General features: G+C 39.0%; 1 protein-coding gene across 4 annotated transcripts in view; it reads right to left on the bottom strand.

Moving 5' to 3' along the window:
* dok4 (docking protein 4) overlaps positions 1-26,036 on the bottom strand; it is a 74,941-nt gene that overhangs the window by 6,808 nt on the left and 42,097 nt on the right. For 3 of the 4 annotated variants that reach the window (XM_040128810.1, XM_040128794.1, XM_040128801.1), the window contains 7 exons: positions 16,586-16,664; positions 11,495-11,602; positions 8,753-8,867; positions 6,648-6,767; positions 5,401-5,590; positions 1,207-1,345; positions 560-677 (listed from right to left, as the gene is read on the bottom strand). In XM_040128810.1, coding sequence (XP_039984744.1) covers positions 560-677; positions 1,207-1,345; positions 5,401-5,590; positions 6,648-6,767; positions 8,753-8,867; positions 11,495-11,602; positions 16,586-16,664 — 869 coding nt within the window. The remainder of the gene's footprint in view (positions 1-559; positions 678-1,206; positions 1,346-5,400; positions 5,591-6,647; positions 6,768-8,752; positions 8,868-11,494; positions 11,603-16,585; positions 16,665-26,036) is intronic. The other variant, XM_040128819.1, reaches the window with a different exon arrangement.

Below are 26,036 nucleotides of genomic sequence, written 5' to 3'. Positions count from 1 at the left end.
CCAGCTTCATACTCAAACGCACAGACATGAAACTGATGTCAATCTTCTCATCTGACTCTGAGAAAGACTGCCAATAAGCGTAAACTATTGAGAGATTAGAGTTTGGGATTACTTTATTTTATTCCTTTTTTTTTTTTTTTTTTTTTTTCTTTAAAGGGTTTTAATCAACTGAAACAAAAGGACATTTTTCATTATACAGTATGTAAAGCTGTGAATCATATCTTTGGTAAGATTGATCTAATGTAGTACAGAGTCTGCTTCAATTGTATCAAAAGTTGTATTTCAGTTTCTATTTAAATGATGACTAGATGAATTTAATGATATTTAAATGAAAGAAGTAAAGCAACATACATGAAAGGTTTTATTCTGTACAACTTCTGCTCCAGCCATGTTGGTGTTAGGGCTAGGACTTTAGGTACAGGTAAAAAAAAAAATGGACCAGTGCAAAAATTAGATTTGTCATGGTCACTATACTTATGGGATAAAATACAATGCCTACATACAAAAAAAAAAAAAAAAAAAGAGACAAAAACTGTCTGAAGGCGGGTGTGTGGCCTACCAGTGCCAGGATCCATGCCAGTCTGGTTTCCAGTGATGTGGTGCCAGTAGGCGGATCGGGGCAGGATGGCGGTGGGGGTGCATGGGTAGGAGCCAAGCTCTGAACCCTTAGACATTAACTGGGAGTCATATAAAACACATAATCAGGGATTTAAAAAAAAAAAAAAGAGTACTGTAGATGAGTAATTTCAAGAAAGTACCACAATTAATAACGTCTACAAAGATTTGTGTGATTTTCTATTGCTGCATTACTGAAAGTATTATTACAGGGAGCTTAATAGTATCAGTTGCTAGGATGATTAGTAGGAAGCTACTCAAGTGAATGAGATGTTATCACTCATGGCAGGAGAGGGTGTAAATGCATCACACATGGTACACATGGTAATTTTATCCATTGGCAACATAAAATTACTGACAAGTACAGCTTTAATTTTATTCAGAGATATGCACCACAATATGAAGTAAAAATAATTAAGGGTTTAAGACTAGATTTGACACACTGTGCTTCTACAAGATTCCATTAGCAATGAATCAAATTTCCCAAAACTGTGGAATGTGGGGCTCCTGGGGCCTCTGGGGCCTGCATTGTCTGAGCTGGACAACGACAATAATCTTGAAACTTAAACCTGACATTAGCCGGGCTCTCACCCTGCTGTTTTTCTCCATCTCCAGCAGGACCTTCTTGTGCTGCTCAGCAATTGCGAGCGTAGAGGAGTGAACTCTCTGGTAGATCTGCTCTCCCTCTCTGGTCTGGAAGGTGTAGAGGCCTTCACCGCTGTCACACATCCTACACACAACAGCAACTCAGTATGAAGCTATAGTAAAAAACAGCAGGGAGTGGTTCAGTGTCCTTTGATCTAAATGCTGTTTCATTCTGACAGGAATACAAAGTTGATGGAAACATAGAATCACTGCCAGTTTTAAAGCTCTTCCAAACCATGTCTGAACCAAAATTATGATGCAAAAATACAAGTTGAACTGAAGCCCCACTGGGGCTGGATTTATTTCTCTAGGGGAGCTTGGGGGATTTTAAAATTACCTGTGCTGGACAGTGATTTTGTATGTATATGGCTAATTTTTCACCCCTACAACAGTAATAATTACGACCACAATATTTTTTCTATTGACTGACTGGTCCTCCTTTAATTTTAATGTGGATCTCTTGAGTATTTTTTATCAGCTCGGTGTAAAATCTGATTTATTGTGAAAATGGAGGAAGTCAACAATGTTTTCCTAATCTGATAGATGGAAACATACTAACACCAACATACAGGCCTATTTCGGAACCTAGAAAAAATTAAAACAGGTAGGTACTACTATTCTCTTTTGACTCCCATACTTTAACCAATATTTGTTTGCCTTTTGTCAAATTTTCACCATTAAAAGTATGCTGAATTAGCAGTTCCTGTTTGGGGTGGACCCATAGATGTACAGAAAACTATCACTGGATCACCGTAATACTGAAGAAAACTTAAAAACAGGTTGATTCTCTGCCACGTTCTGCAGCCTCTTTTTTCTCTGTTTTCTAAGTGGAAGTTTCTAATGAAATGGTAGTAAGCTAGCCGTAAATGAAATATTACAAACAAAACACTGTCCATGCCAGTGGTGCAGTACAACACAGCCCCAGCCAGAGTGCTCTCTTGCTGTTTCGGTTTGTCTCAGACTTCAGACCCGGATACACACACACACACACACACACACACACACACACACACACACACACACACACACACACACACACACACACACACACACACACACACACACACACACACACACACACACACACACACACACACACACACACAATTTTAACCATAACCGTAAAACAAAGGGCATTTTTGGATTTTTGCGCATTGAGGATCATCGTGGGATCTTTGATGGGACACTATATATAGTTGTCTACAGATTAGTGTACTTGTCAAGTTGCCCTGGACACAGCTTCCACCGTTCTGAGATCAGTCATGATATTGCACACATCATTATACACATGAGACGCACAGATGTGTGTGGAAACTGTACTTGCGCATTAGAAAATTACTTCAACAGTCTTTTCTTCCTAAGCGTTAAAAGGTAGAAGTATCAATTAAATGAGCAAATTACACTGATTTATCATCTCAGATCGGTAGGAATTGTCTCACTAATCATGTTGGTCAACATGTGTGACGACGAGGAGTTGGGTGTATTGTGGAGCAGCTTTTAATAACTCCTTTTACAAGGAAAGCTGTCACAGACATATTTATTCAATTTACACATTTGCAGTTAACTATGTAACATAATACCCAAGCCTTTTAATTCTGTTAACATATTAATATCTTTTCCTTTTTGTTATTTAAGGTGTTGGGTTCTCTGTGCAAGATCTGCAGTAAGTTTGAGAAGTCGAGACAGGCAGGAAAATATGGGATTCTGTATCGTCACTGGAGTGTGCAGTTGCTTCTTTGGCTCTGCTTGCCTATCTGTAAAAGTCACGTCACGCCAGTGACACACACACACACACACACACACACACACACACACACACACAAACACACACACACACATCATTATCGGCATGCTGACCCAATCACAGCTTGTCAGGTTTTGTCAAAGAGGAGGAGATAAGGAGGTCTGGCCTAGCATTGATTCATCGACTAATCTCTTCAGTCAATCTCTTCATGGGGCTCAGCCCAACACAACCAACCTTTTTGTGTTAGTGTGTGTGTGTGTGTGTGTGTGTGTGTGTGTTTGTGTGTGTTTTTGAGTGAGAGAGACATATCCTTGGACTGATCGTAAGATGACTGACAAGTGTACACACGCACGCACGCACGCGCGCACGCACGCACACACACACACACACTGTGGTTGTGACTTCTGATAAAGGCTGAGTGTTTCATGACAATTTTTTTCTTTTGCTATCACACATTGGTCAACACAGAAGTTATCACTGTCAAAACTCTTCACAGAGTCAGCGAAACCGAAGTATGTGTGGACCAAACTGTGAATCATATTCCATTGCTTTTACAGAAAATGCATTAAATGACTATATTTTTACAAAATCCACAGACTCTTTATCATTCATACTCCACAACCTGCAAAACACTATATATTTGCATCACATTTTGAGATGTGCATCGTTCAATGATAATTGAACTACATATTACAGTACAATACAGTATGCTGACATTTTTTCATGTACTGACACTTTGAAATATATTGCTTGTTTTGTATTTTACAGTAGGATCCAAATGTTGCCTCCCCCAGGAGGGAGAGGCAGAATATTTTCAGATGCACAGGAAATTGCCATTGTTGACATGGTAACTGGCAACAGTGCAATAAAACTGGAAAATTGGGTACAGAGTAGTGGTAGACAATATCACTTTTGGAAATGTGAATATGGTCAGCACAATGACAACTGCAAGAGTCCTAGAGAAACATAAGGATGAAGCAGTTGTGCCCCGAGAAACGGTGAATGTGTGAAAGAACTCCGGTATCAGTATGTCCAGGTAAGATGTCTGTTTTATAACCAAACAGAATACATACACAGCTATGCATAATGTAAAGTATGGTAAAACTGTGGATTTACTGTATTTTAGATAGTAATGGAGATGGAAGCCAGGCAAACTGCACATTAATTCATCTTTTGAAATGAAGCAGGATTCAACCTGGCAAAACCCACCATACGGGAAGAAATGTGATTGTACAGAGAGGAACCATATATGTCCCAGGCCAGAGAGGAGCTAACATCACAATATGTGCAGTGATGGTTTGCTGTTACACAAACCACTCATTGAGTGGCAAGAAACTCCTCTGCCTACGTTATTGTATGGGATGATGTGGCATTCCACCACTCTGCTGCCATCACTGACTGGTTTGCTACACATCACAGGATGTTGACACAATTCCTGCCGCCATATTCCCCCCTTCCTAAACCCCATAGAGAAGTTTTCTCTGCGTGGAGTTGGACGTTTATTTCCACCATCCACATGACGAAAGATGTCCTTACTGGATGCCATGGATGCGTGGTGTGGAGAAACGTCTCCTGTAGACTGCCAGGGTTAGATTAGACGTTCCAGAAGATCTTACCCAAGATGTATCGCCAGAGAAAAAATAAGATGTGATGTTGATGAGAACTTGTGGCCCTGACAGTACTGTATAATATGAATGATTATACTATACATGTTGTTGATGGGGGTTTTTCTATAATAGTTATTGCAGACCTGGAATTTCAGAATTTTTTTTTGTTTTACCTTTTTATCTCTCACAGGTGAATTATGTGCAAATAATAGAAAAAAAATAAAGGATATTGAAGCAAATTGCTGCATTTCTGATTCATTCTTGTTTCATACATTTTAGTACAGTCAATAAAGTGAAAAGGTATTATTCTTATTCTAGAATGAAATACTGATTTGTGTGAAAAATAATTCAAACTTCAAAGATAAAATTTCATAATTTATGTAATGCACCCTGTTGTTTTGATTTTTAGGTCAGTGTGTTATGAGTGACAATGTATGCTTTCTGAGTGAGAACTGTTGCCAGTGTTATGGTCGAAGGAGCTTACTTTAAGACATCTATGAGGTGTTTAGGTGGCTTGGGTGAGTTTTGGAGCTGAGATGAATTGCTTGACCAAGATGCATGTTGGTAATGCGGATTGTACGAACACTTTTGACAACTCGGCTTCAGTGTTGACCCATGCTTGTTAGCAATTGCAAAAAAACTGTAAATACTAACTGCTTTCATGAAGGATGTGTTGTCCCTAACTTGACAATAACTTTGTATGTGTGTGGCAACGTATGATGTATGTAACCTATACTTATCTACTGACCGTCAGTGAGCAAACACCCCCCCCCCCTTTCCTGGTCTCACCGTCCAGCTTCGAAAGTGAAGCGGGTGGCATCACGTCCGTAGCGCCGCAGGGAGCAGAGTGGCCAGGTGACAAGCTTGGTGCGAGGGTTGTGAATGTCCCACAGGTAAATGTTCTCGTGGGTGATCTGCATCATGCACTCCCCGTAGATGTCCAGGTTGGGACAGGGGAGGAGGAACACATTGAAACGCTCTTAGGAGACAAGGAATAACATGAACAATATAAGGGACTTGTTTTCACTGTAGTTTGAGTTGCTTCAGAAATTTCACCTAAATGGAATCATAAGATAGAGCAACTTTCCTGCCCCATGGGTCTGCTTTGTTGAAACTTTTGCTAATTGTTAAAAGATGAAACATGTTCCTTTCCATTTTCAAAGCTAATTTAGTACCAGACACCAAACTTGTTTTTAAAACTGCTCTAGTCAAACTTTTTATATTAATAATGAGACAAACGACCATGCATGATGTGAAAGGCATCACTTATAGTGATGAGCCCACAGAGAATTATCATCCGATTCTGCAGCTCTCCTGAGCTCTATAGAGCTTTTCTTTCAGCTCACTGTTTTAGTTTTACAGGCCACAACTTTACTATTACAGTTCAGTCTCTGTGTTTGCCGCAACAGCAGCATTTTTCAGCAAAATAGCATAGACAAATTCACTGTATACTACCTGCCCAGCACAATATGCCAGAAAACCTTAGCGACACAGCTGGTAAGCATAGTGGAGCATTTAGCAGCTAAAGAACCAGAATTTTTTCTCAGGACTTGGTAGAGACCAAAAACACAGATAAAAGAGTGAATATTGAACTTAGATTCAAAAGGTGGACACAAACGTTACTCCAAATGAATGATCATGTTGCTCTGTACGGATGTGTAAATAGGCAACTGTTTGCTAACAAGTTTGCTACCAACTTTATAAGTTGATAAAAGTTCAGATTTTGTGTTTGCAGCCTGTAACATGTTGTAAATACAAAATTAATGAATGCAGATTTAAATCTTTTGCACTAAATCCAAGTCTAAAGTCTCAAGTCACATCTCAAGTCCAAGTCTTCATAAGCAAATTGCAAGTAATTTGGAAGTCTTTCAGGTTTCTGAATACTGTTAATTAAAAAAGGTATTTGATCATTTTGTTATTAAAGTTAGTTTATTACTAAAGGGCTATTTACCAAGCTAACACCAAATCCTTCTGCGTCGGTTGCAGCAGAAGCTTTAACAAACCATACAGATGGATTTTTTGTGTGTGTGAATTACCTGTGTGTTCACACTGCACCCCAGCAGCCAGCAAGTCAGGCTCTCCCATACTGATGTCATTGAGCCGCATGCCCAGACACTCAATGGACAGTGTCTTGAACCAGTCTTCTGCCTCCAGTTCTATAGAGAGAGAGAGAGAGAGAGAGAGAGAGAGAGAGAGAGAGAGAGAGACAGAGATCGTATCATCTGCTAGCACCAGGATAATTCTTGAAACAAGCTGCTTTGTATTGCAAAGTAGTAAAATGATGGCCCTCTACTGGCAGATGTTTTGTGGCTAAATTTAATGACGAACGCTGAAAAAAATGTTATCTCTCTTGCTTGTATTGTCATGAAACAGTCATGCTGGGTGCAAACAGTTATTGCTGCACAGCACAGGTGCACAGGTCAGGGCAAACAGTGTGCGTAGTCAATGGCCAAAGGCTTGAACTGCATCTGTGGTAGCAGGTGGGATTAGGAGGAATATATAAAGTACATCAGTCAACATGATCGCCCTAAATGATTATAACTGAATGTAGAATGACACATAGTTATAATGCCCTAAAAATCTCATCTCATTTACATGTTTGGACTGTTTTTGGTAAACAACAGCTGGATGGGCTGACCGTGCCCCTAAAGTCTTGTCATCACAGTAAGGTTGTCAGGTCTGTTGACATTATACCTCTACAGAGTTTGACTGTATCTGGCAACCCGAGATGCAGCTGGATATACTATGCAGAAATTATAGGGGAATGAATAAACTGATGTTCATCAGAAAGAATTCTATTATGTAACATCCCCTAAAATCACAAACTGTCCTTTTACATGTCTGTTTATGGATAGATGGATAGATATGTTGTAAGCTTTCGAGGGGACTGTAGGTATGTTAAATCACCTAAGAACCTAGCAGTTTCTCCTGCTTCCAGTCTCTATGCTAAACTAGGGTAAATATTGTATGTCCTGATTCCAGCTCTATACTAGAACCCAGTCGATATATTGGTTGATATCAATTCAAATATACTGGTATTCGCGTATATGTCAGGCAATAAGTGCCATGAGATTGAAGTAAAGAAATGCCAAAGATATTTTTGAAACAGTGACTTTGACACCCTGTAGAGAATAAGGACACAACTCTCACTCTGGTTATATAGGGACCAAACCGCCCCATATTCCCGCAGTACCCCCCACATGGTCGCCTGAGGGACCCAGTTGTAGGCCTTCTCAGTGTCCACAAAGCACATGTAGACTAGATGGGCAAACTCCCATGAACCCACAAGTAGCCTTGCAAAGGTAAAGAGTTGGTCCACTTTTCCACGGCCAGGACAGAAGCCACATTGCACCTTCTGTATCCGAGGTTCGACGATCGGTCAGAGGGTCCTTCCCAGCACGCTGACATAAGATTTCCCTAGGAGGCTGAGTCGTGTGATACCCTGATATTTTGAGCACATCCTCCGGTACCCCTTTTTCAAAAATGAGAATCACCACTCCGGTTTACCAGTCCATGGGCACTGTCCCTGAACTGCATGTGACATTGAAGACACGTGTCAGCCAGACAGCCCAACAATGTCCAGAGCTCAGGGCAAATCTCATCCACTCCTGGTACCTTGTCACCGAGGAGCCTTTTAACTACCTCAAAGACTTCTGCTAGAGATACAGTATGAGTAAGGCTCCCCCCGTGTCTTCAAACTCTTCCTTCTCCTCAGAGGGCACATTGGGCGGGTTCAGGAGAACCTCAAAGTGTTCCTTCCACTGCCCGACAATATCCCCAGTCCGAGGCAGCAGGTCTGCCAGAACTTCCATGAGGCCAACCAAAAGTCCTTCTCCATGGCCTTCCCAAACTCCCCAATTCCCGGTTTTTTGCATCCATGACCACCGCAGCTGTAGCTGCTGCCCTTCTGGGAGCCCTCCTTAAAGACCTCATGGACAGGGGTCAGAGTTGTATTAGTAGAGTAGTAGTACATTTTACAGCAAGTTACCAAACACTAAACTAAAAGACAAAGTAGGATATGTTTTGCAGTGTCATAGAGTGTTGAGGGTAAGTTTAGGGTCGAATCCTGACAATATGGAGCTGTGAATCTGAAGCTGGACATATTTGTGTGTGTGCATGTGTGATTGTTTACATAAATTACCTGATTCACAGGTGAAGGTGCGTGAAGTGTCATCTGTGAACACAATGGCCACAGCTTGTCGCTTGGTATCCCGAGGCAACCGTGTGACATTCTTGACGTTGCTAATCTCTGTCACCTAGGCAACAGGTCGAGGGTAAAACAGTTAACAAAGTAGGAAACAGGGCTGATTAACTCACTTTTTATCGTTTAACTAAAGTGATGACACCTCAGTAAAATACATTTGCTGTTGTAAGTTCAAGCTGAAACAGTGACTTGAAAAGAGATTGAAAGGATGATCAAATTTGCTGGTTCACTGGAGAGGAATAACTGACACTTTTCGACTGAAGGTACACTTAAAGGTACTATATGTGAGTTTTTGCTATTACTACATAGCCAACGTTAACATAAACAGTTGTTTAGTCACCAAGAGCTTCAGCCAGAATTGAGTTTACCAGACAAGAGGTTAGAATACGTCCTCTGAGCAGCACTGCTTCTTCATCCTCTCATGTTGGCATGAGAGTAGACTGGATGCTACTGAGACTCACTATCACAAAGTGGTATTACAGGACGGGCCGGGCTTGGCCAGGGCTAGCTGGTTAGCATGTTAACGTCAGTAGAAGAAAACAAGTGATAGAAATAGAGGCGGAACAAGAGTTAACATTGCCGTTGCTTTCCAGGAGTAGTAGTAGTGGAATGAAGTTTGATGCTGAACTTGCAACATTTCTTCCAGACTGGTAAGTAAAAAGCTGTTAATGCTAACTTTGGCTTTGCAGTGATAACAAAAACTTAATAAAGCACATTTAAATTCAAACTCTGTCATACTTTTTTGAAACTATGTCTCGAGGTGGAAAATGGTAAATCACAGAGTGTCATTAAAGTGTGAGGAGTTAATTTTCTGCATCTAGTATTCTGGTAAAAGTAAAAGTCCAGAAAAAAAGATGAGAAAAATTGCAAATTGACTAAGTCCACCACTGTGTTGTAGGATGCTAAGTGGAATTGTGTGAAAGTAAAGAAAGATGATCAGGTGAAGGAGAGGTGACGAAGGTGAAGATTGAAAGATGAGTGAGAGTGTGTGAATAAACAGAGAGCAAAAAGGGTTGTTGATTCTAATTGAGCTCAGATGTAAAAGAATCAGAGTATAATGTAAAGGCTGACTGTTTTTATCCCTCTGTGAGTGTCTGTTAAGGCTTTACAGTGGCATGAAAAACTTTGGGTCCCCTGGTCAAAATTTCTGTGAATAATTAAGTGAGTAGAAGATGAACTGATCTCCAAAAGGCATAAAGTTAAAGATTCATTTCAAAATTTTAAGCAAGATTAGTTTATTGTTTTTGTTTTTTACAAGTTTAGAGTGAAAAAAGGAAAGGAGCACCATAGAAAAGTTTGGGTCTCAAACCTTACTTAGCTTGTTAGGGGCTAAGTAAGGCTATGGCTTGTTCACAGGCATTGTTAGGAAGGCCAACTGATGCAAATTTCAAAGCTTTATAAATAATCAGACTCCTCAAACATTGTCCCAACAATCAGTAGACATCGGCTGCTCTAAGCAGCTGCCTAGAACTCTGAAAATGGAAAAATTGATGCCCACAAAGAAGGAGAAGGCTATAAGAAGATAGCAAAGCATTTTCAGGTAGTTCATTCAAGTAATTAAGAAATTGCCGTTAACAGGAATGGTGTCTTTTGACAAACCCCTGTTTGTCAAAAGACCTTCAGGTAGATTTAGCAGACTCTGGAGTGGTGGTTTAGTGTTCCACTGTGCAGTGATACCTGCAAAATAATGACCTTCATGGAAGAGTCATCAGAAGAAAACCTTTCCTGCATCCTCACCACAAAATTTAGAGTCAGATGTTTAGGAACATCTAAACTATTCTGATGCATTTTGGAAAGTATGTTTGGAGAAAAAAGGGTGAAGAATTTCATGACAAAACCACTCCAACTGTTAAGCATGGGGCTCGATTGATCATCCTTTGGGCTTGTGTTGCAGCCAGTGACACGGGTAACATTTCACTGGTAGCGAGAAGAATGGATTCAATTAAATACCAGTAAATTCTGGGAGTAAACATCACAGAGACTGTGAAAACAGTTGAAGATGAAAAGAGGATGCTTCCACAACAGGATAATGATCGTGAACACACCCTGAAAATCCACAACTGACTACCTCAAGAGGCGCAAGCTGAGGTTTTTACCAAGGCCCGCACATTCAATGATGTTTAGGTCGCTAAACATCATTGAAAATCTGTGGATAGACCTCAAAAGAGGAGTGCACACCAGACAACCCAAGAATCTCAAAGAACAAGAGGCCTTTTGCAAGAAAGATGGGCGAAAATCCCCCAAACAAAAACTGAACGACTCTTAGCTTCTACAAAAAGCATTTACAAGCTGTGATACTTGCCAAAGGTGGTGTTACAAAGTACCAAACCTTTGTTTCAGATCTTTTTCCTTTTTTGTCGTTTTGAAACTTTAAAAGATGGGAAGAAGTAAAAAGTAATCTTGCTTTAATATTTAAAAAATATTTAATCTTTAACTTTATGCTGTTTGGAAATCAGGTCATCTTTTACTCACTTAATTATTCACAGTAACAAAAATTTTGACCAGGAGACCCAAACTTTTTCATGATACACTATGTGTTGGTTTTCCCCTGCCTATATACCTGTCACACACACACACACAGATCCTTGGTTTACTATCTTCATAAGGACCTGTCATTGACATAAAGGATTGCCTAGCGCCTTACCCTAACCCTAACCTAAACCCTCCACACATATTTACCTTAGGACAGGCTCTGATGTAGGCAGACTTCTCATCAGGGTATTTCTCCAGACGACGAGGTCCTTTACTAGATGACTTCTTAAAAACCAGCCAGCAACGCCGATAGATCTATAATTCACACACACACGCACAAAAGTGCACACACACACACACACACACACACACACACACACACACACACACACACACACACACACACACACACACACACACACACACACACACACAGACACAGGGATAGGATCAAATAAATTTAATATTCAATGCTACTTTTATTTGTCAGGAACAGTGAGTTGATCAAGAAGCAATATAGGACATGTCCCCCTCACTCTCTAAAGAATATTTGCTGATACACTTCATGTTTCGTGAACTACATTTTTTCAGTTTAAATAAAAAAATGTAACTGCATTTTAAATTACAGTTAATATTTACTATCTAATTTTTGATGTTCAGTTTCTGGCATCATTTTAGATGCTACAGTTCTCTTTGTCATAAAGATGCAAATACAAAAGACATCTATCAGAGAGTATCAGGTATCTGTAAAGGAAACTAAAAATGAGTGCAGCGTTACTGAGTCCTCTTTGGACAGGACAACTGGGTGAAAACAACCAGAGCAAGTCCTGTCTACTTGTTTTCAACTCGTCTAAACATGACTGCTTATGTTTGTTCCCCTTTTTAACCAGTTTTTGGAAACACAACACATTGTCAGTCTGTCTGATTATAAGAAAGGTCCAATCTAAAGGCAATGAATGAAAAGCATTAGTACCTCAAAAAACTCATATCTCTTAAACTTTTATTAGAGCAGGGGAATTGTATGGTTGCCCAGAAAGCTCAATGTACTGCAAATTAAGAAAACAAATGCAAACAAACAAAACACAAGTAAATTAAGAAACATCTACACCAATTTGACGAAACCTCCACAGGATTTAGAAAATAAAAAAACACACTGCAGATTGGGACAACACAACCAAATACAGAAGTTCTATAAAACACAAGAGAACCAAGTTACAAAACAACAGAATTTTCCAGGAAACACTAAAAAGACAATCATGCCTGGACTAAACTTCTGTAATATAACTAATTTCTGTTGTATTCTGTGCAACTTGCAGTGTTTCTGTATTTGTCTGTTTTCTCATTTTGCACTATTGCTTTCAAATACTGTACAGTTTGTCAAATCGGTGAAGATGTTTTCTTGGTATGCTTTTGTTTCGTCTATTAACATGTTACAGTGTGTTGAGCTGTCAGGGCTACTATAGATTTTGAATTTGTGAGTTTAACCTTAAAAGTTTCACTAGAAGCCACCTACTCAGTTTTTTGTACGCAGAACATTATATGTACACGTGTACAATTAGGATTGGTGCAGGAGATGTTAACTGAGCAGAATCTTTCCGCAACACGCCTTCTAACATTTCCACCTGGACACTGATCCATAAAAGTGACTTTTCTTTCTTATGTAATCACAATTATGGTGTTTAGCTACAGTGATCTGGAATAAATAAGCAGGTAGCAATTCAGAGACTTGCCCAAGGAAACTTTGACCAGACATGATTATTGATGGACTTGTTGATAGGGTTCAAACACATGGGACATGTTCTGTGACTTTCTGTCTAACAAAATAGCTGCTCAATGTATATCCGCCGCTTTGGGACCTGCATTATTAAAGGAAACCTACGGTTTATTTTCCTAGCTCTGGCCATCAGTGGAAGTGGTTGACAACATTGTACTCATCAGTGTAATTTCGGGGCAACATTGCTAAAAATAGGTCCCATAGTCAGATGATCAGACGGGTGAATATAAACAAAACAGATTTTATCTCTTCTCCATATGTTCATACAGCTGAATAGTGCTGCAGATTTTGGGGAGAGAGGGCCACTACTGACTAATGAGAGATATTAAGATGTCTAAAGTTTGTTTTATTAAAAAAGAGAATGCAATGTATGCTATCACTCTGGAACTTGCTGACATGACACAATGTGTGTTTTTCTGTTACCTCATTACTAATTCAATGATCATTTATCATTGATTCTGTTGTTTTTTAATGTTTTTTTCTACGGTGATCCATCAATCTCTTCTCTGCTTCTACTTCAGTTTATTTGTTTAGTTGTTTTCAGTTTTAGGTTTTATATGAAGGTGCATAGAGCAGTTGTGACAAAGAAAGAGAGAGCAACACAGTTAGGTTTTGTCCAGTAAAGGAAAAGTGACTCACAGCTTTTCCTGAAAACACTGCATGTCCTCTGGCTGGAATGCACTCTGGGATGTGATGTCTTAGAAAACACCACAGAACAACAAAATGAGCTCAGAGGCTCAGAGTTCAAATGTAAAAAATGTTAATGACAAAGATTTTTTATCTCTTCTTTAACAATTTTTATGCCAATCTGATACACATACAGATTTATAACACTTTCTTTTCTTAATCTACTGTCTGAAATGATTTTATTTTTGGATCCATGTTCATTTGAATTTTATGTTGTTTACATTTCAAAACTACTCTGACGACACATTTCAAAATTTATCGACCAGTGTAAAATACAAATAATTCCATTTTAGTTGAATTCAAGGACAAATGTGTGATGAAAGTAAAAAATTGCCACCTGTATGTCCATTTAAGTCTGATGCCAGCGCAGCATTCCAGATAACACTATCACCATGCCTGCTGTAACAACAAAATGTTCTCGTGTTTTCATGAGCAAACATCTCTGGAATTACACCAACCCCAAACTGTTTCACACCAGTTTCATCTTTGAAGCTTTGAGAAGAGAGCATTAGCAATTTCTATCTCCCCCTCCCTCTGTTTCCTCTCTTTAACTTCACTAAGCACTCCTCACAGCTAGTTTGTCAGCTGAGACTTGATTATTTCAAACACAGGATGGTGAAGAGTTATAGGGAAAGGAAAGATGAAGAGGAGGAAGGAGATGGGTGATGGTGAAGATGGGCTAAAAGGAGATAGTAAACATGGAAGCAACAAAACTATGTCTTCCAGGAGCTGATCATTGTAAATACAATCAGTTTTCCTTTTTTGACACATATTCATTCTTTATCCCCTTAAGATGCCCAGTTTACTACACCTAACACCAGTCCAAAACAAATGAAGAAATACATTGGCTGACGAGCCGTGTATTTTTTGAAACTTCACCAATAGCAAAGCTGTTGGTTAATGAGATATTCTGTGTCCACACATTTCTGGAAATATAGTGTAAACGTGTGTTCAGGCAGAATGGGAAAAACATTTACCGTTGCATTATTTGGCCTCATTCAACTGCTGGATAGTTGTGTAGTGTTTATTCACCCCAAGCAGCTGATTTACCAACTGTACAGATGTTAGCTGTAGCTAGCTAGTACAGTATGCACCAACATTGTGTGCTGAGCATGTCTGTGTGTGTTTATGTGAAAGTCCTCTATCATGTCTCAGAACTTCAGCTGTTTCTCTTTTCATTCTCTTGTCTACATATGTCCATCATTGGAGTCATAATGACCAGGAGTGAGTAAAAATTGGAACATTTTCAACTTGTATGAACACAGTCTGCCTAAATTCACTCTGTCGCAGACAAATTTATGACTGTTCTTGTCCCTATGTATCAATGCATTGATTACGCACTGGTGCCACCTGTAGAATTAGCTTTTTGTTCTGTCTGAAGAACTCCTTAAAGCAGCTTTAATCATACTTTTATGTTCCGTTTCTCTTGCCACAATTATAGGCTGTCATTTATCATTTTCAGTGGTTGTCAATCTCAAGAGGGTCGAAGGCAGACACCAGAGAGAGCGAAAATAGAGGAGTGTGGTGTGATGCTGCAAGTGTGACCCTTTTTATGCAGACCGATGGACAATGAATTACAACCCTCCTTAAGTATTTTGGTTTAGTTGCAGTATGTGTCTATTCAGATAGGTGGACTTTATTGTTCCCAAAGGAGAAATTTGTTCCACAGCATGCCTCCAGAACACAGGCATATTCATAAAAGACATACTCTGACATGAAAACATCCATCTACATCACTGAACTAATACGTGCAGATAGATAAGGGTTTTGGAGCCTTCTCTCTGAAAACAGCTGCCAGCTGCTGTTCCTTAACAACGCTGTCTCCTAGAAATTGCATATTTTTTCAACAAATGAAGCACTACATTTATTAAAAGCAGCGGAGTCAACAGGCGGTAGGGGTGGATGGTGGGTGTACAAGGTGCACGGCTGTCACACCATAGACCAGGGTTCACATCCAGAGTCCCATCTGTGGTTTAGACAGCAAAAGCACTTTGGTTAAGGTTAGAGAAAGATGGTGGTTTTGGTTAAATGTAAATAAACAGTTTTTTTTTCTGTATTAATCCACACCAGGATCTTTCCCTAACCTTAACCAAATGCTGTGAAAGTCTACGCAGAACCATAAAAAACTAAAGTAATGCTGGTGTCATTACAAGTGGATATTGTGCTGCAGGATCAGATATTTTAGTGGAAAACAAAGACGTCATCTGTGAATATTTTAGTGATACGTTCAGCATCAACATATTTGTGACTTGTCAGATACATCAGTTAACAACACATCTCATTTAACTCGGTCAGCATTATCTTTCCTACAAAAACGTATATGCTGTTGCAGTGTAGTTGTATAGAAACATAATTTTCAGGAGACAGGGTTGGCTTAAAAAGATGCTAAGAGCAGTGAGTAAACCAAACCAGTAAAGTTGCAGGATGTAACCCTAGCCCCAAAACAGGGCTGAAAGACAATGAAACACACAAGCTGACAGATGCTGCAGAGTTGGGTGATAATTCTCTGTGTGAAAGGTACATCACTGTGTACCTTTCACATATAAAGTACAAACTGTAGTTTTTTAATTATTGTTGATATAAACATATTGATTATAGCAGCTTTAGGAAAATGTATTCGGTCTGCAATGACAGACATTGTTTTATTCTGGCTGTACTCACCTAAACCTAATTTTACATGAGGAAAAAAGGCACAAAAAACAAATTCCTAATCCCAAAAACATTAACCAACTCTGGCATTGGGACTTTAACACAGAGATAAGAAAAGCAAAAGGAAGGGCAGGGCGAAGAAGGATAAACTAACAGAAGGAGATGTAGCAAAGAAAGAGCGCTGTCACCACAGCCTGCAGAGTGTCCTCAGAGTGTGTCAGAGGACATGTGAGGTGAGACCAGTTCAGGTTCCCCTTCAGCTGTGACCTGCAGTGAGGGGAGGAGAGGTATGCTGTCAAAATCAAGTAAAAATTAACTTTAATTTTAAATTAAACAGTTCAATATACTTTATATATATAGCCTTTTGTTTTGTTATGCCCTGTTTTGTGAATTTATTTATTTACTTTACAAGTATGTGTGGTGAAGGACAACTTTATGCTTGAACCATCTCACAAACTGGTGAAGCTGAGGGCCAAAGTGAGGATTTCTACTGCACCATAGCTAGCAGACGGTCAAGCATGTTAATACCTATAAATGGTCATATTTACAGTAAATTCCTAATTTAGATCAATGCGTTATAAATTATATTAAATTATAATTTAATATAAATCAAACAAGTGTTTTTTTTTTCCTTGTGGAGACAAATAGACTGTGTGTACTTGTACAATAGGTCTGGAACACTTGTAAATTTTGTTTGCACCTAATAGAAAATTTTAAGTACAAGAAAATAGGTTAATGCTGCAAATAGCTGCCACTGGTTCTTGTATGAGGCCCACTGTGTTATGTTGGTTGCTTGATCATCACTGGGCTGACATTCTTGTGTCTTTCTCTCTGTCTATGGCATATTTCCAGCATCAAACTCCAGAGGTGGGACAAAGTCATTGTTTTGCAAGTAGATCTCTCGTCTTGGCCACAATGTGCCCAGCCAAGTCACAGGTCAAGACACTTACCCTCACCAAGCATTTTATTAGGAACACCATACTAATACAGGGTAGTTCTTCCCTTTGCTCTCAAAACAGTCTCAGTTTGTTCGTGGCATGGATTCAACAAGATGTTGGAAACATTCATTTGAGATTCTGGTCCATGTCGACAAGATTGCATCACATCATTTCTGTAGTTTTTTTAGATGCACATTCATGCTGCCAATTTCCTGTCCTACCACATCCCAAAGTTGTTCTATTGGTTTCAGGCCACTGAAGTTCTTTCTGAACTCATTGTTATGTTCATGAAACAAGTTTGAGACAACTTTTGCTTTGTGACATGCTCCATTATCATGATGGAAGTAGCCATTAGAAGATGGTAAATTGTGGCCATAGAGGGAAGCACAAGGTCAGCAACAATACTCAGATAGGCTGTGGCAGACCGTGACTGATTGGTAAAAAAAATTCCAGGAGATCAGCATTTTCAGAAACACTCAAACCAACCCATCTGGCACCAACATTTATTCCAAGGTCAGAGTCACTGAGATCACATTTTTTTCCCCATTCTGATGTTTGATGTGAACATTAACTGAAGCCCCTGACCTGTATCTGCTGGATTTTATGTATTGCACTGCTGCCACATTGTTGGCTGCCTGGATAATTGCAAGCATAAGTGGGTGTACAAGTGTTCCTAATAAAGTGCTTGGTGAGCTTAAGTCCAAAGTCCAGTTTCTAAACTTTGCGCTGAGTCCTGAATAAGTCAACAATGGCAACATTACCGTATTTAATAAACAAAAATGGCGTTGCACAAATGTGCACTGTGGTTTTCATTGCGTTTACAGTCATAACCACTGTTAACAATTTAGCAATTTTTTTGCTCTACAATGGGAACAGGTACTCTTCCACAGAGCCCACCATGTCTTACCGCCATGTTTCTACAGTAGCCCAGAAAGCCAAACACTGGCTCTAGAGAGGGCCTTTTGCGTTTTTAAGTTACCTGAAGGCCACCATAGATTCTCCTACAAGCTTGGAAAAAGAGGGGTCAAGCGACGGGGTATTCAGTCGGTCCCCATCTGCAACCTCACCAATAGATGCCACTAAATCCGACACACTGGTCCTTTAACTTCTTTGCATTGAGGAGAGTCGCTAATTTTTGTCAGTGAAAGTGCTCTCATGTGGCTGTGTCTCTCTGGACTGACTGAATGGGGGAGAGCAGCAGCATGTTCAGCGAACCAATCAGCAGCTAGAAACACTTGGAATGAGCTGTAAATGTAGTTCATCCAGGTAAACTACTTGTCATTCATTTTTGTTAAAGCTAAATTAAAGTTAAATTTAACTTGACTATTGACTATAAGTTTTATTTTTTTCTCAAAATAGAGGGAGTTCGTTCCAGGGTTTGGATCGACTCTATTCATGATCCTTCCACCTTCTGTACAACAGCTGACATAAAAAGCTTTTGAAATGAGATGTTTATTTAGATTCATATTGATGTGATGATAACAGCTCCAAACATAATAACAGCTAATGATAAAGCTTGGAGTCAGTTATGCCTAGTTTGAATTCACTTTTTTTACTTTAATTTTTTAAAAATTTGGATGTTTGTAAATGCAGTAGTTATGATATGACGTCACTAATATGGAAATTAGCATGTGTTGTCATCTAGCGACATTTAGCAACTTTTTAAGCAGGCTTTGGCTCAATCAAAAATAGGTTTTAATCAAAAATAGGTGGCAAAACTGGTCACAATCAGCTCCTTATGCAGTCAGCTTGTGAGCTAGTCCTGGTACTGAATGTCCAGGACACACACTGCAAGGGAAGGGGACCTAAATGGGCGCAGATCAGCAGTGGGATTTCTATGATATCACTAAGCTCAAAAAAGAAATGATAATTTAGTGAGATCCTTATTACAAAACATTTACATTAGTCACTGATTAAATCCACCTGAAAAAAAATTTAAGGATTATAATAATATCTTAAGCATCTATAGGCCTAATTATCATTACATTAGGGGGCAATAAACAAATTAATGGATAACAAAAGGGTCACAGTAAATGCACACTGTAAATGTTTTACAAATGAAAAAAATAGTTGCAGCCTGTAGTTTGTTCATTGTCAAGAGGCAGAGATCCCCCGGGAGAGTTTTCTCCGCAGAACTAACTGCAACAAATTGCGCGATCTTAGTAAATCCTGCAGAATACATGAATCAACCACTGTTAACACATCTCCTATGATTTGTGCATTCCTCTCTTAAATGCAATTGCAATGAGGATAGAGATGCTTTTTGCAAACAATCAAACATAAATACAGTATATGTTTGGAACAGAATGACTTACGTCTCCTCCTGAAAAAACAGCACAAAAGCTGCAGTAAATCTGTCCCTGACTGTGCTGAGGCTTTATTTCTGAAATGTTAACTACTCAAAACTAGCTTGTACCTTGGACCTAGCTGACCACAGAACCTTAATGTAAGCCTTAACTTATTCTTTGGAAAGCCAAAAATGCTGGACAAAGTTGGGAGTTGTGGTGTTTCCATGTATGATCTGTACATATCAGTCCAAGCAACAGTAATATAATTACTGGTGGTGGAAGATATATTTACTCAAGTACTCTACTTAAGTACAGTTCAGAGGTGCTTGTACATTACTTGAGTATTTCCATTTTATGTTACTATATATTTCAAATATAGTACATTTCAGAGGTAAATATACTTTTTATTCCACTAAAGTGTATTTAATAAATTCAGTTACTTGTTACTTTCGAGATTCAGATTAATGATACAAAATATTATCAACAAATAAATCATGATGCTTAGTTATAGCTTAAGATCTTCAGGGGGATATTCACAAACTAACCTGCAGTGCTTTATGATGTAATTAAAACTTTACCAGAAGCAACATTAAAATGATGAACATATTAATACATCAATCATTATAATCCAATAATCTCATATACATTACTCCGAAAGGAGCCATTCTGCATAATGAGTACTTTTACATCTGGTACTTTGAGTATATTCCAATGCTTTTGTACTATTACTAAGTATATTTTTGAATGCAGAACTTTTACTTGTAATAGAGTATTTCTACACTGTGGTATTGTTACTTTTAGTAATTACTTTCCCCATTGGTAATGAAGTTTTAAATTGTAACTCCCTATACTATTCATTACAAAAAAGTAATCACATTACTATAACACTTTACTCTGTAATATGTTTCTACCCAACTCTGCTCATGAATGTCAAGGGTTTGCTGCCCTTTTAATATTACAGTGCAGCTGTGAACAAAGAAAACCACTTAAATGTGAAGTGAAATTCAAATATTGTTTCTTGCACAATGTGTTTGTTGGCAGATTAATAACATTTCAGTAACATATCTCAACATCACATTGTTCATGTTATTTTTAGGATGGAGAAATAAGAGGCAAACACATCTACACATACACACACATTCTTGTTTTACTACCCATCATTGACATAATGCATTCCCTAGCCACTTGCCTCTCACCTTAATGATCCCAACTAAATGCCTAACCCCCAATTGACTTACAATTAGAAAGCCCATTCAATTTTGTCAAAAGATAAAACAACAGGGAGAGATAATGAAGCAATAATGAAGGACAGATGAATGAATACAAGACAGTGTGTGCTGGTACAAGACGGCAGAGTGTGTTTGGGGGTGGATGAACACTGAACACTGATCAGCCCAGCAGTTTACACTTTATAATACAAGGTACAAATAAAGCATGTAAAAATTAAGATGTTTGAAATGTTTAATTTAATGGGGGTAATGCTACAGGTGAAAGAATTCAATAGAAGAATTGGCATCATCAAGGACAACAGCTTCTAAGTTAATAAATCATACATCAAATTAATAAATAATCTTCTGTTATTTGGTGTTTTGCCTCAGCACACTTCGACATGTGGACAGCAGGACCCACCCTATCTCACTAAGCAAAGCTACCAGTTCAAACAAGTCTAGCTCTGAACCACTGTCTTGGCTGTAGTTAGGGACTGGGGGGCACTGGAGTTGGACTTTCCCTGTCGGCCAGTAAAAATGATGCGTCAGGTCACACAAATGAAACACAAGCTAGTACTCCACTGGTGTAGACTTTAAAACAAGAGTTAGTGTGTAACTACTGTTCTATGAATTCTAATGACTGCCAGATGTAATATCCAAGCATTAACACAGCTGAAACTACTCAGAGTAGTCAGTCTGTGTTACAGGTCTATGGGCAAAATAAATGGGGAAGCATGATCCACTACTGGTGAGGTTTGTCATTTTAACCAATGAAATTGGCGGTTAGCTGATAATGAAAGGCTGGTATAGAGGTATATGGCTGTAAAAATAGCTTCACAGTTTCACTGTTTGCTTTTACAGTGGGACACATTCATGAGTGTTCGCCTTCACTGCTGACCACTGACAACTGCCAAGTATAACTCACTTCTGATTAGGTGCCTTCATCTAGTGTATCTCAATAGTAGTTTTTGAAGCAGACAGAAGAATCTCCCTCCTCATCAGCACCGAGCATGCCAATCACACAAGAGACTGGGGTTCAATTCCCAGACAGTGAGGCAAGCTGCACAAACAAGAGCGATCTATTCCTATCAGATTAGACACATCTTTTCCCAGTAGAACAATCAGCTTTGAGCATGGCAGATCGATTTGCTGTTGCAAAGCCTCTGGATTAAATGCGTCCCTCTCTACCCAATCATTAAAGTTTGATCTGATCTTATCTTACCATACCTGCTTCATTAACCTTTAGGCAGCCACCTCTGCTGCATTGTCCTAACACCTTCAGACAAATGGCAGCATATGATTCCTTTTAGCTACAGCGGCTCTGTAATAGTCTAGCTGCTAATTTTGGCAATGACTTTGGGCTGCTTGTCTCATAGAAAGCAAGGTCAGAGTGGAGGTGGAAAACACATGATTTCATTTCAATGTGTTCCAATTAGCTGCCCATCAATGAGAAATGGCTAATGCCTTGTTAACAGAAGCATCATCAGTCTGCACTAGACAATGAAGTAAGTGCTGATCGCTCAGAGTGTGTGTGTGTGTGTGTGTGTATTAGTGTGTGTGCAGTATATTTGTGTTTACATGTGTTCATACAGAAGAGAAAAAGAGAAGGCGAAGGTCTTTGTGAGGTAAATTTCGTCATCCACCCAAGTCTACAAGGACTGTCAAGCGCCCCAACGGTGCACGCACTAGACAGGTAAACTGGATGTTTGTGCACTGTATGTATGTATTGTATGTATTCTCAATAAGTGGTCACACACACACCGCGTTTTATGTTTTTGACTTTTTCGTATTGTACAGTCAAAAACAAATGGGGGGAATCTCCACAATAAGCTGAACATCAAACGCTTGTTTGAGCTATTATGGTATTATAATGTTGATATGGCTAACATGTTAGCAAAAAGTAGTATTTTTACACATCCAGCATTACTCAGCAGACACAGAGTAATCTAAGTTTTCTTTTGGACATGTGCTTTTGTCAAACTGACGAATGTAAGTCCAACGAGCTAGAGGGGCTTTGTCACTTGAACGTGAACAAATGTTGTTTTGGGGCACTTGCTGAAATGACAGTGTCAGTCACAGTCTCATGAAAATATGTGCATATTTGTATCTAATTATGTAAATATGCACATGTGAATGTAGATGTGCTTTATATACTGTATATAATACTCCCTACAAAATAACTTTTCCTAAGTGAACTTTACTTAACAGCTAAACATGCAGCCTTTGCAGAGGACAGAGCTGGACTAATGACCCTGGGGGCAAACTAGTTTGGAAAGTGTGTGCGTGTGGGAGGGAGAGGGCCTAAAGCACAGAGATGCTGATAACCCAGTGTACATGCATTCACACATGACATCTCATATTTGCAATACATTTATAATAATTTTATAATAATTTTATAATCATTCCTGATGTGCTGGCCAATGGCATGCTGGAAGTTAGTGTGTGTGTGTGTGTGTGTGTCTGTGCATGCATGTGCAGCTGGGTCATAACTTCATCACATCTCATTAGTGAAATGACCCCCCGCCCCCTGCAAACTTTCACTTGCTGGACATAACTAATGAACATCATGCTACCTTCAGATGCCTGATGGAAAGGTCAGAAATACAAGTACAGTGCACATGAACACAACGCATGAGGGAGTACACCCAACAGCAGCAAACAAGATTTTCAGCAATAAGTTCATGTCTGAAGGCAGAGATCATAAGTAACATGGCATAACTGGTACATGACACCTAGAATGTATACCTGCTTATATAAAATCAGCGCATTGAAATTACGTCTGTCTTTCGTTCACCCAAACAAGATGTCCTTGTCATTTACAAAACTAACATATGCAGTCTTTACAAGAGAGTAAACACCCTCTCTCACCAGTACTCCATCAAGCAGCATCTGCATGAAGTGTCACTGAGCTGCATGACTCCCCCTCGATTTCTTCAATTCCTGGCAGGATTCGGCCATGAATCCTGAAGCTCTGTGCTTTCTTACTGGAAAATAACTACCTTCACACTGTAAAGCCAGTGATGAGCTTTACAATTTAAAGTTTTGACCTGATAATGATTCTGGATGTAGTCAGAGGATCATCAAAGTTATTCATAAATGAAATAAATGGAAATTTATGTTATGGCAATCTATCCAATTGTTGGTGAGACATTTTACAGAAAATCACTAATGTCAACCTTATGGTGGCAGCTCAGTATGGTGTAAAAAGAGAGAACAGTAAACAGTGAAGCTGATGATTAATTTCCCGTTAATTCCTCGTACACGTGAAGACAATTTGAATCTAGTGCAGGAATGAAAGACTCCGCCACTAACAATGAAAACTATTATATAGAGAGGTAATTACATAATGTAAATACATTGAATAGCTATTGCAGAAAAAATGCCATTCATATATAGTGTCAAAAATGGGGTGTGATTTCCTGATACAACCTGATAAATACCACTTCATGAGTAGGTGCCCGTTTGTAAGGTTTGATCATTAGCATAATTGAGGGCTAACTGATCTGCTCCTTCTGTGGCCAAGTCAAAAAAATGTCAGTAAAAAGAACTTCACACTGCTGAGCTTGAAGTCCTGCTGTCAGAAATCCACAGGAGAAAACATGATAAATTTAACAGTGTTAGTAGTGATATTTAGGCACCTGAAAAAATGAGAAAATATTACTATATCTGTCATTGCAGAGCTTTACCATATCAACATAACACATACATAATACAATACAAATATGTGCCTATTAATATCGACTGTTCATACAAGTGGCTTTTGCATGGGCCCCATTGTGTGGGAACCATGAATGTCTGTGCAAATATACATGTCCATCTAACAGTTGAGATATTTCACTAATGAAACCTTGAAATTTCATGACATATAACATTAGTTGTCAAGACATTTCATTAAAAATCATGACTGTGAATTTCATTGTGGCACTGAAGGGAAAAGTTAGGGGATCACCCTGACTCCACAACGTAACAACGTGACCAACCTCACTCCTCCTGAAAAAATGAGTCCATAGGTCTTCTGTGCAAGCAGATTATTACCACTCAGAGTTATGTTATTGTTAGGTGACCTCAGTCTGACCTTAGTCTACATCAGGAGAAGGGATGGGTCTACAAAACACAGGACTTTCACTTAGGAGACCACTGTAAAAAAACGATAGTCAACGCTGTGTCCTCTATCCCTGACTGTTCCACAACCTTAACTATGTGTGTATTATTGCAACCATGACAATGAATTTCCTCTAATGTTAAGGAAGACTGCGATCACTTCCCAGTATAGATTCGATCTAGTGATAAGGTTTGGATTTGCCAGTAAGAGCATGGAAAAACACACACACTTTTTCTCTCTTTCTTTTGGACACATTTGTACACAAGGCACTTTAAGAATAAACAGAATGGTCCATGTATGCTAAGCAGTAAAAATCGAGAACATTATTTCACTACAGACCATGTTTTTTTCTATATGTAAGCCATTAACTGAGCTAACATTTAAGGACAAGAAACTTTATTTTGATAACATCCTAAGCACTGAGTTCACACTGGAATGGGAATTTCTTCAGTCCCCTCAGAAAGCTAAACAGCATCATTCATTCGGCTTTGAGCTAATATTAATCTACTTGTTTTAAGAACTTTCTTAATACTAGTTGACTGATCTGCTGTATTCAGCCTTGTTTCAACACAATAATATCATTAGCTCACTTCTCATTATGATTATCTTTTCTTAAAGGTTGTTTGACCCCAAATTCCAGAAAATATATTACATTAGACAATACATTTCTCACTTACTTATAGAAGTATCCAGCCATGCAGACAGTTTTGGTTTTATTTGTGCTATATCCTACATTTGTCTGTCTGTCTGTCCTTAGATTTTCTCGACAACCGCTCATCCAAATGACTTCAAACTTGTATTGTTGAGGACCCAAGGAAGTGTAGTGTCAACTGTGAAGGTTTTTGGATGAGCGGTTTTCAAGAAACATTAAAAGAGGAATATTAAATGAGTTTGTTAGGGCTGGGACAGTGAATCCATGCAGCCGAAGTCATCGATTAGAAAACAGTGTGTCGAACAGATAGCTGCTTGGCAAACTGGAAATAACTCATCACAGCAGTGCAACTGCTATGGATGGTCAATCGAGCAAAAGCATCCTGGAGCACTCTGTTGAAAACGCAGTGACAGTAAGAGAGCAACATTGTGTTTACTTTTTATCCCCACAC

The sequence above is a fragment of the Xiphias gladius genome, chromosome 1 (genome assembly GCF_016859285.1).
Source record: "Xiphias gladius isolate SHS-SW01 ecotype Sanya breed wild chromosome 1, ASM1685928v1, whole genome shotgun sequence".
NCBI lineage: Eukaryota > Metazoa > Chordata > Actinopteri > Istiophoriformes > Xiphiidae > Xiphias > Xiphias gladius.
This window is presented reverse-complemented; position numbering and strand designations above follow the sequence as displayed.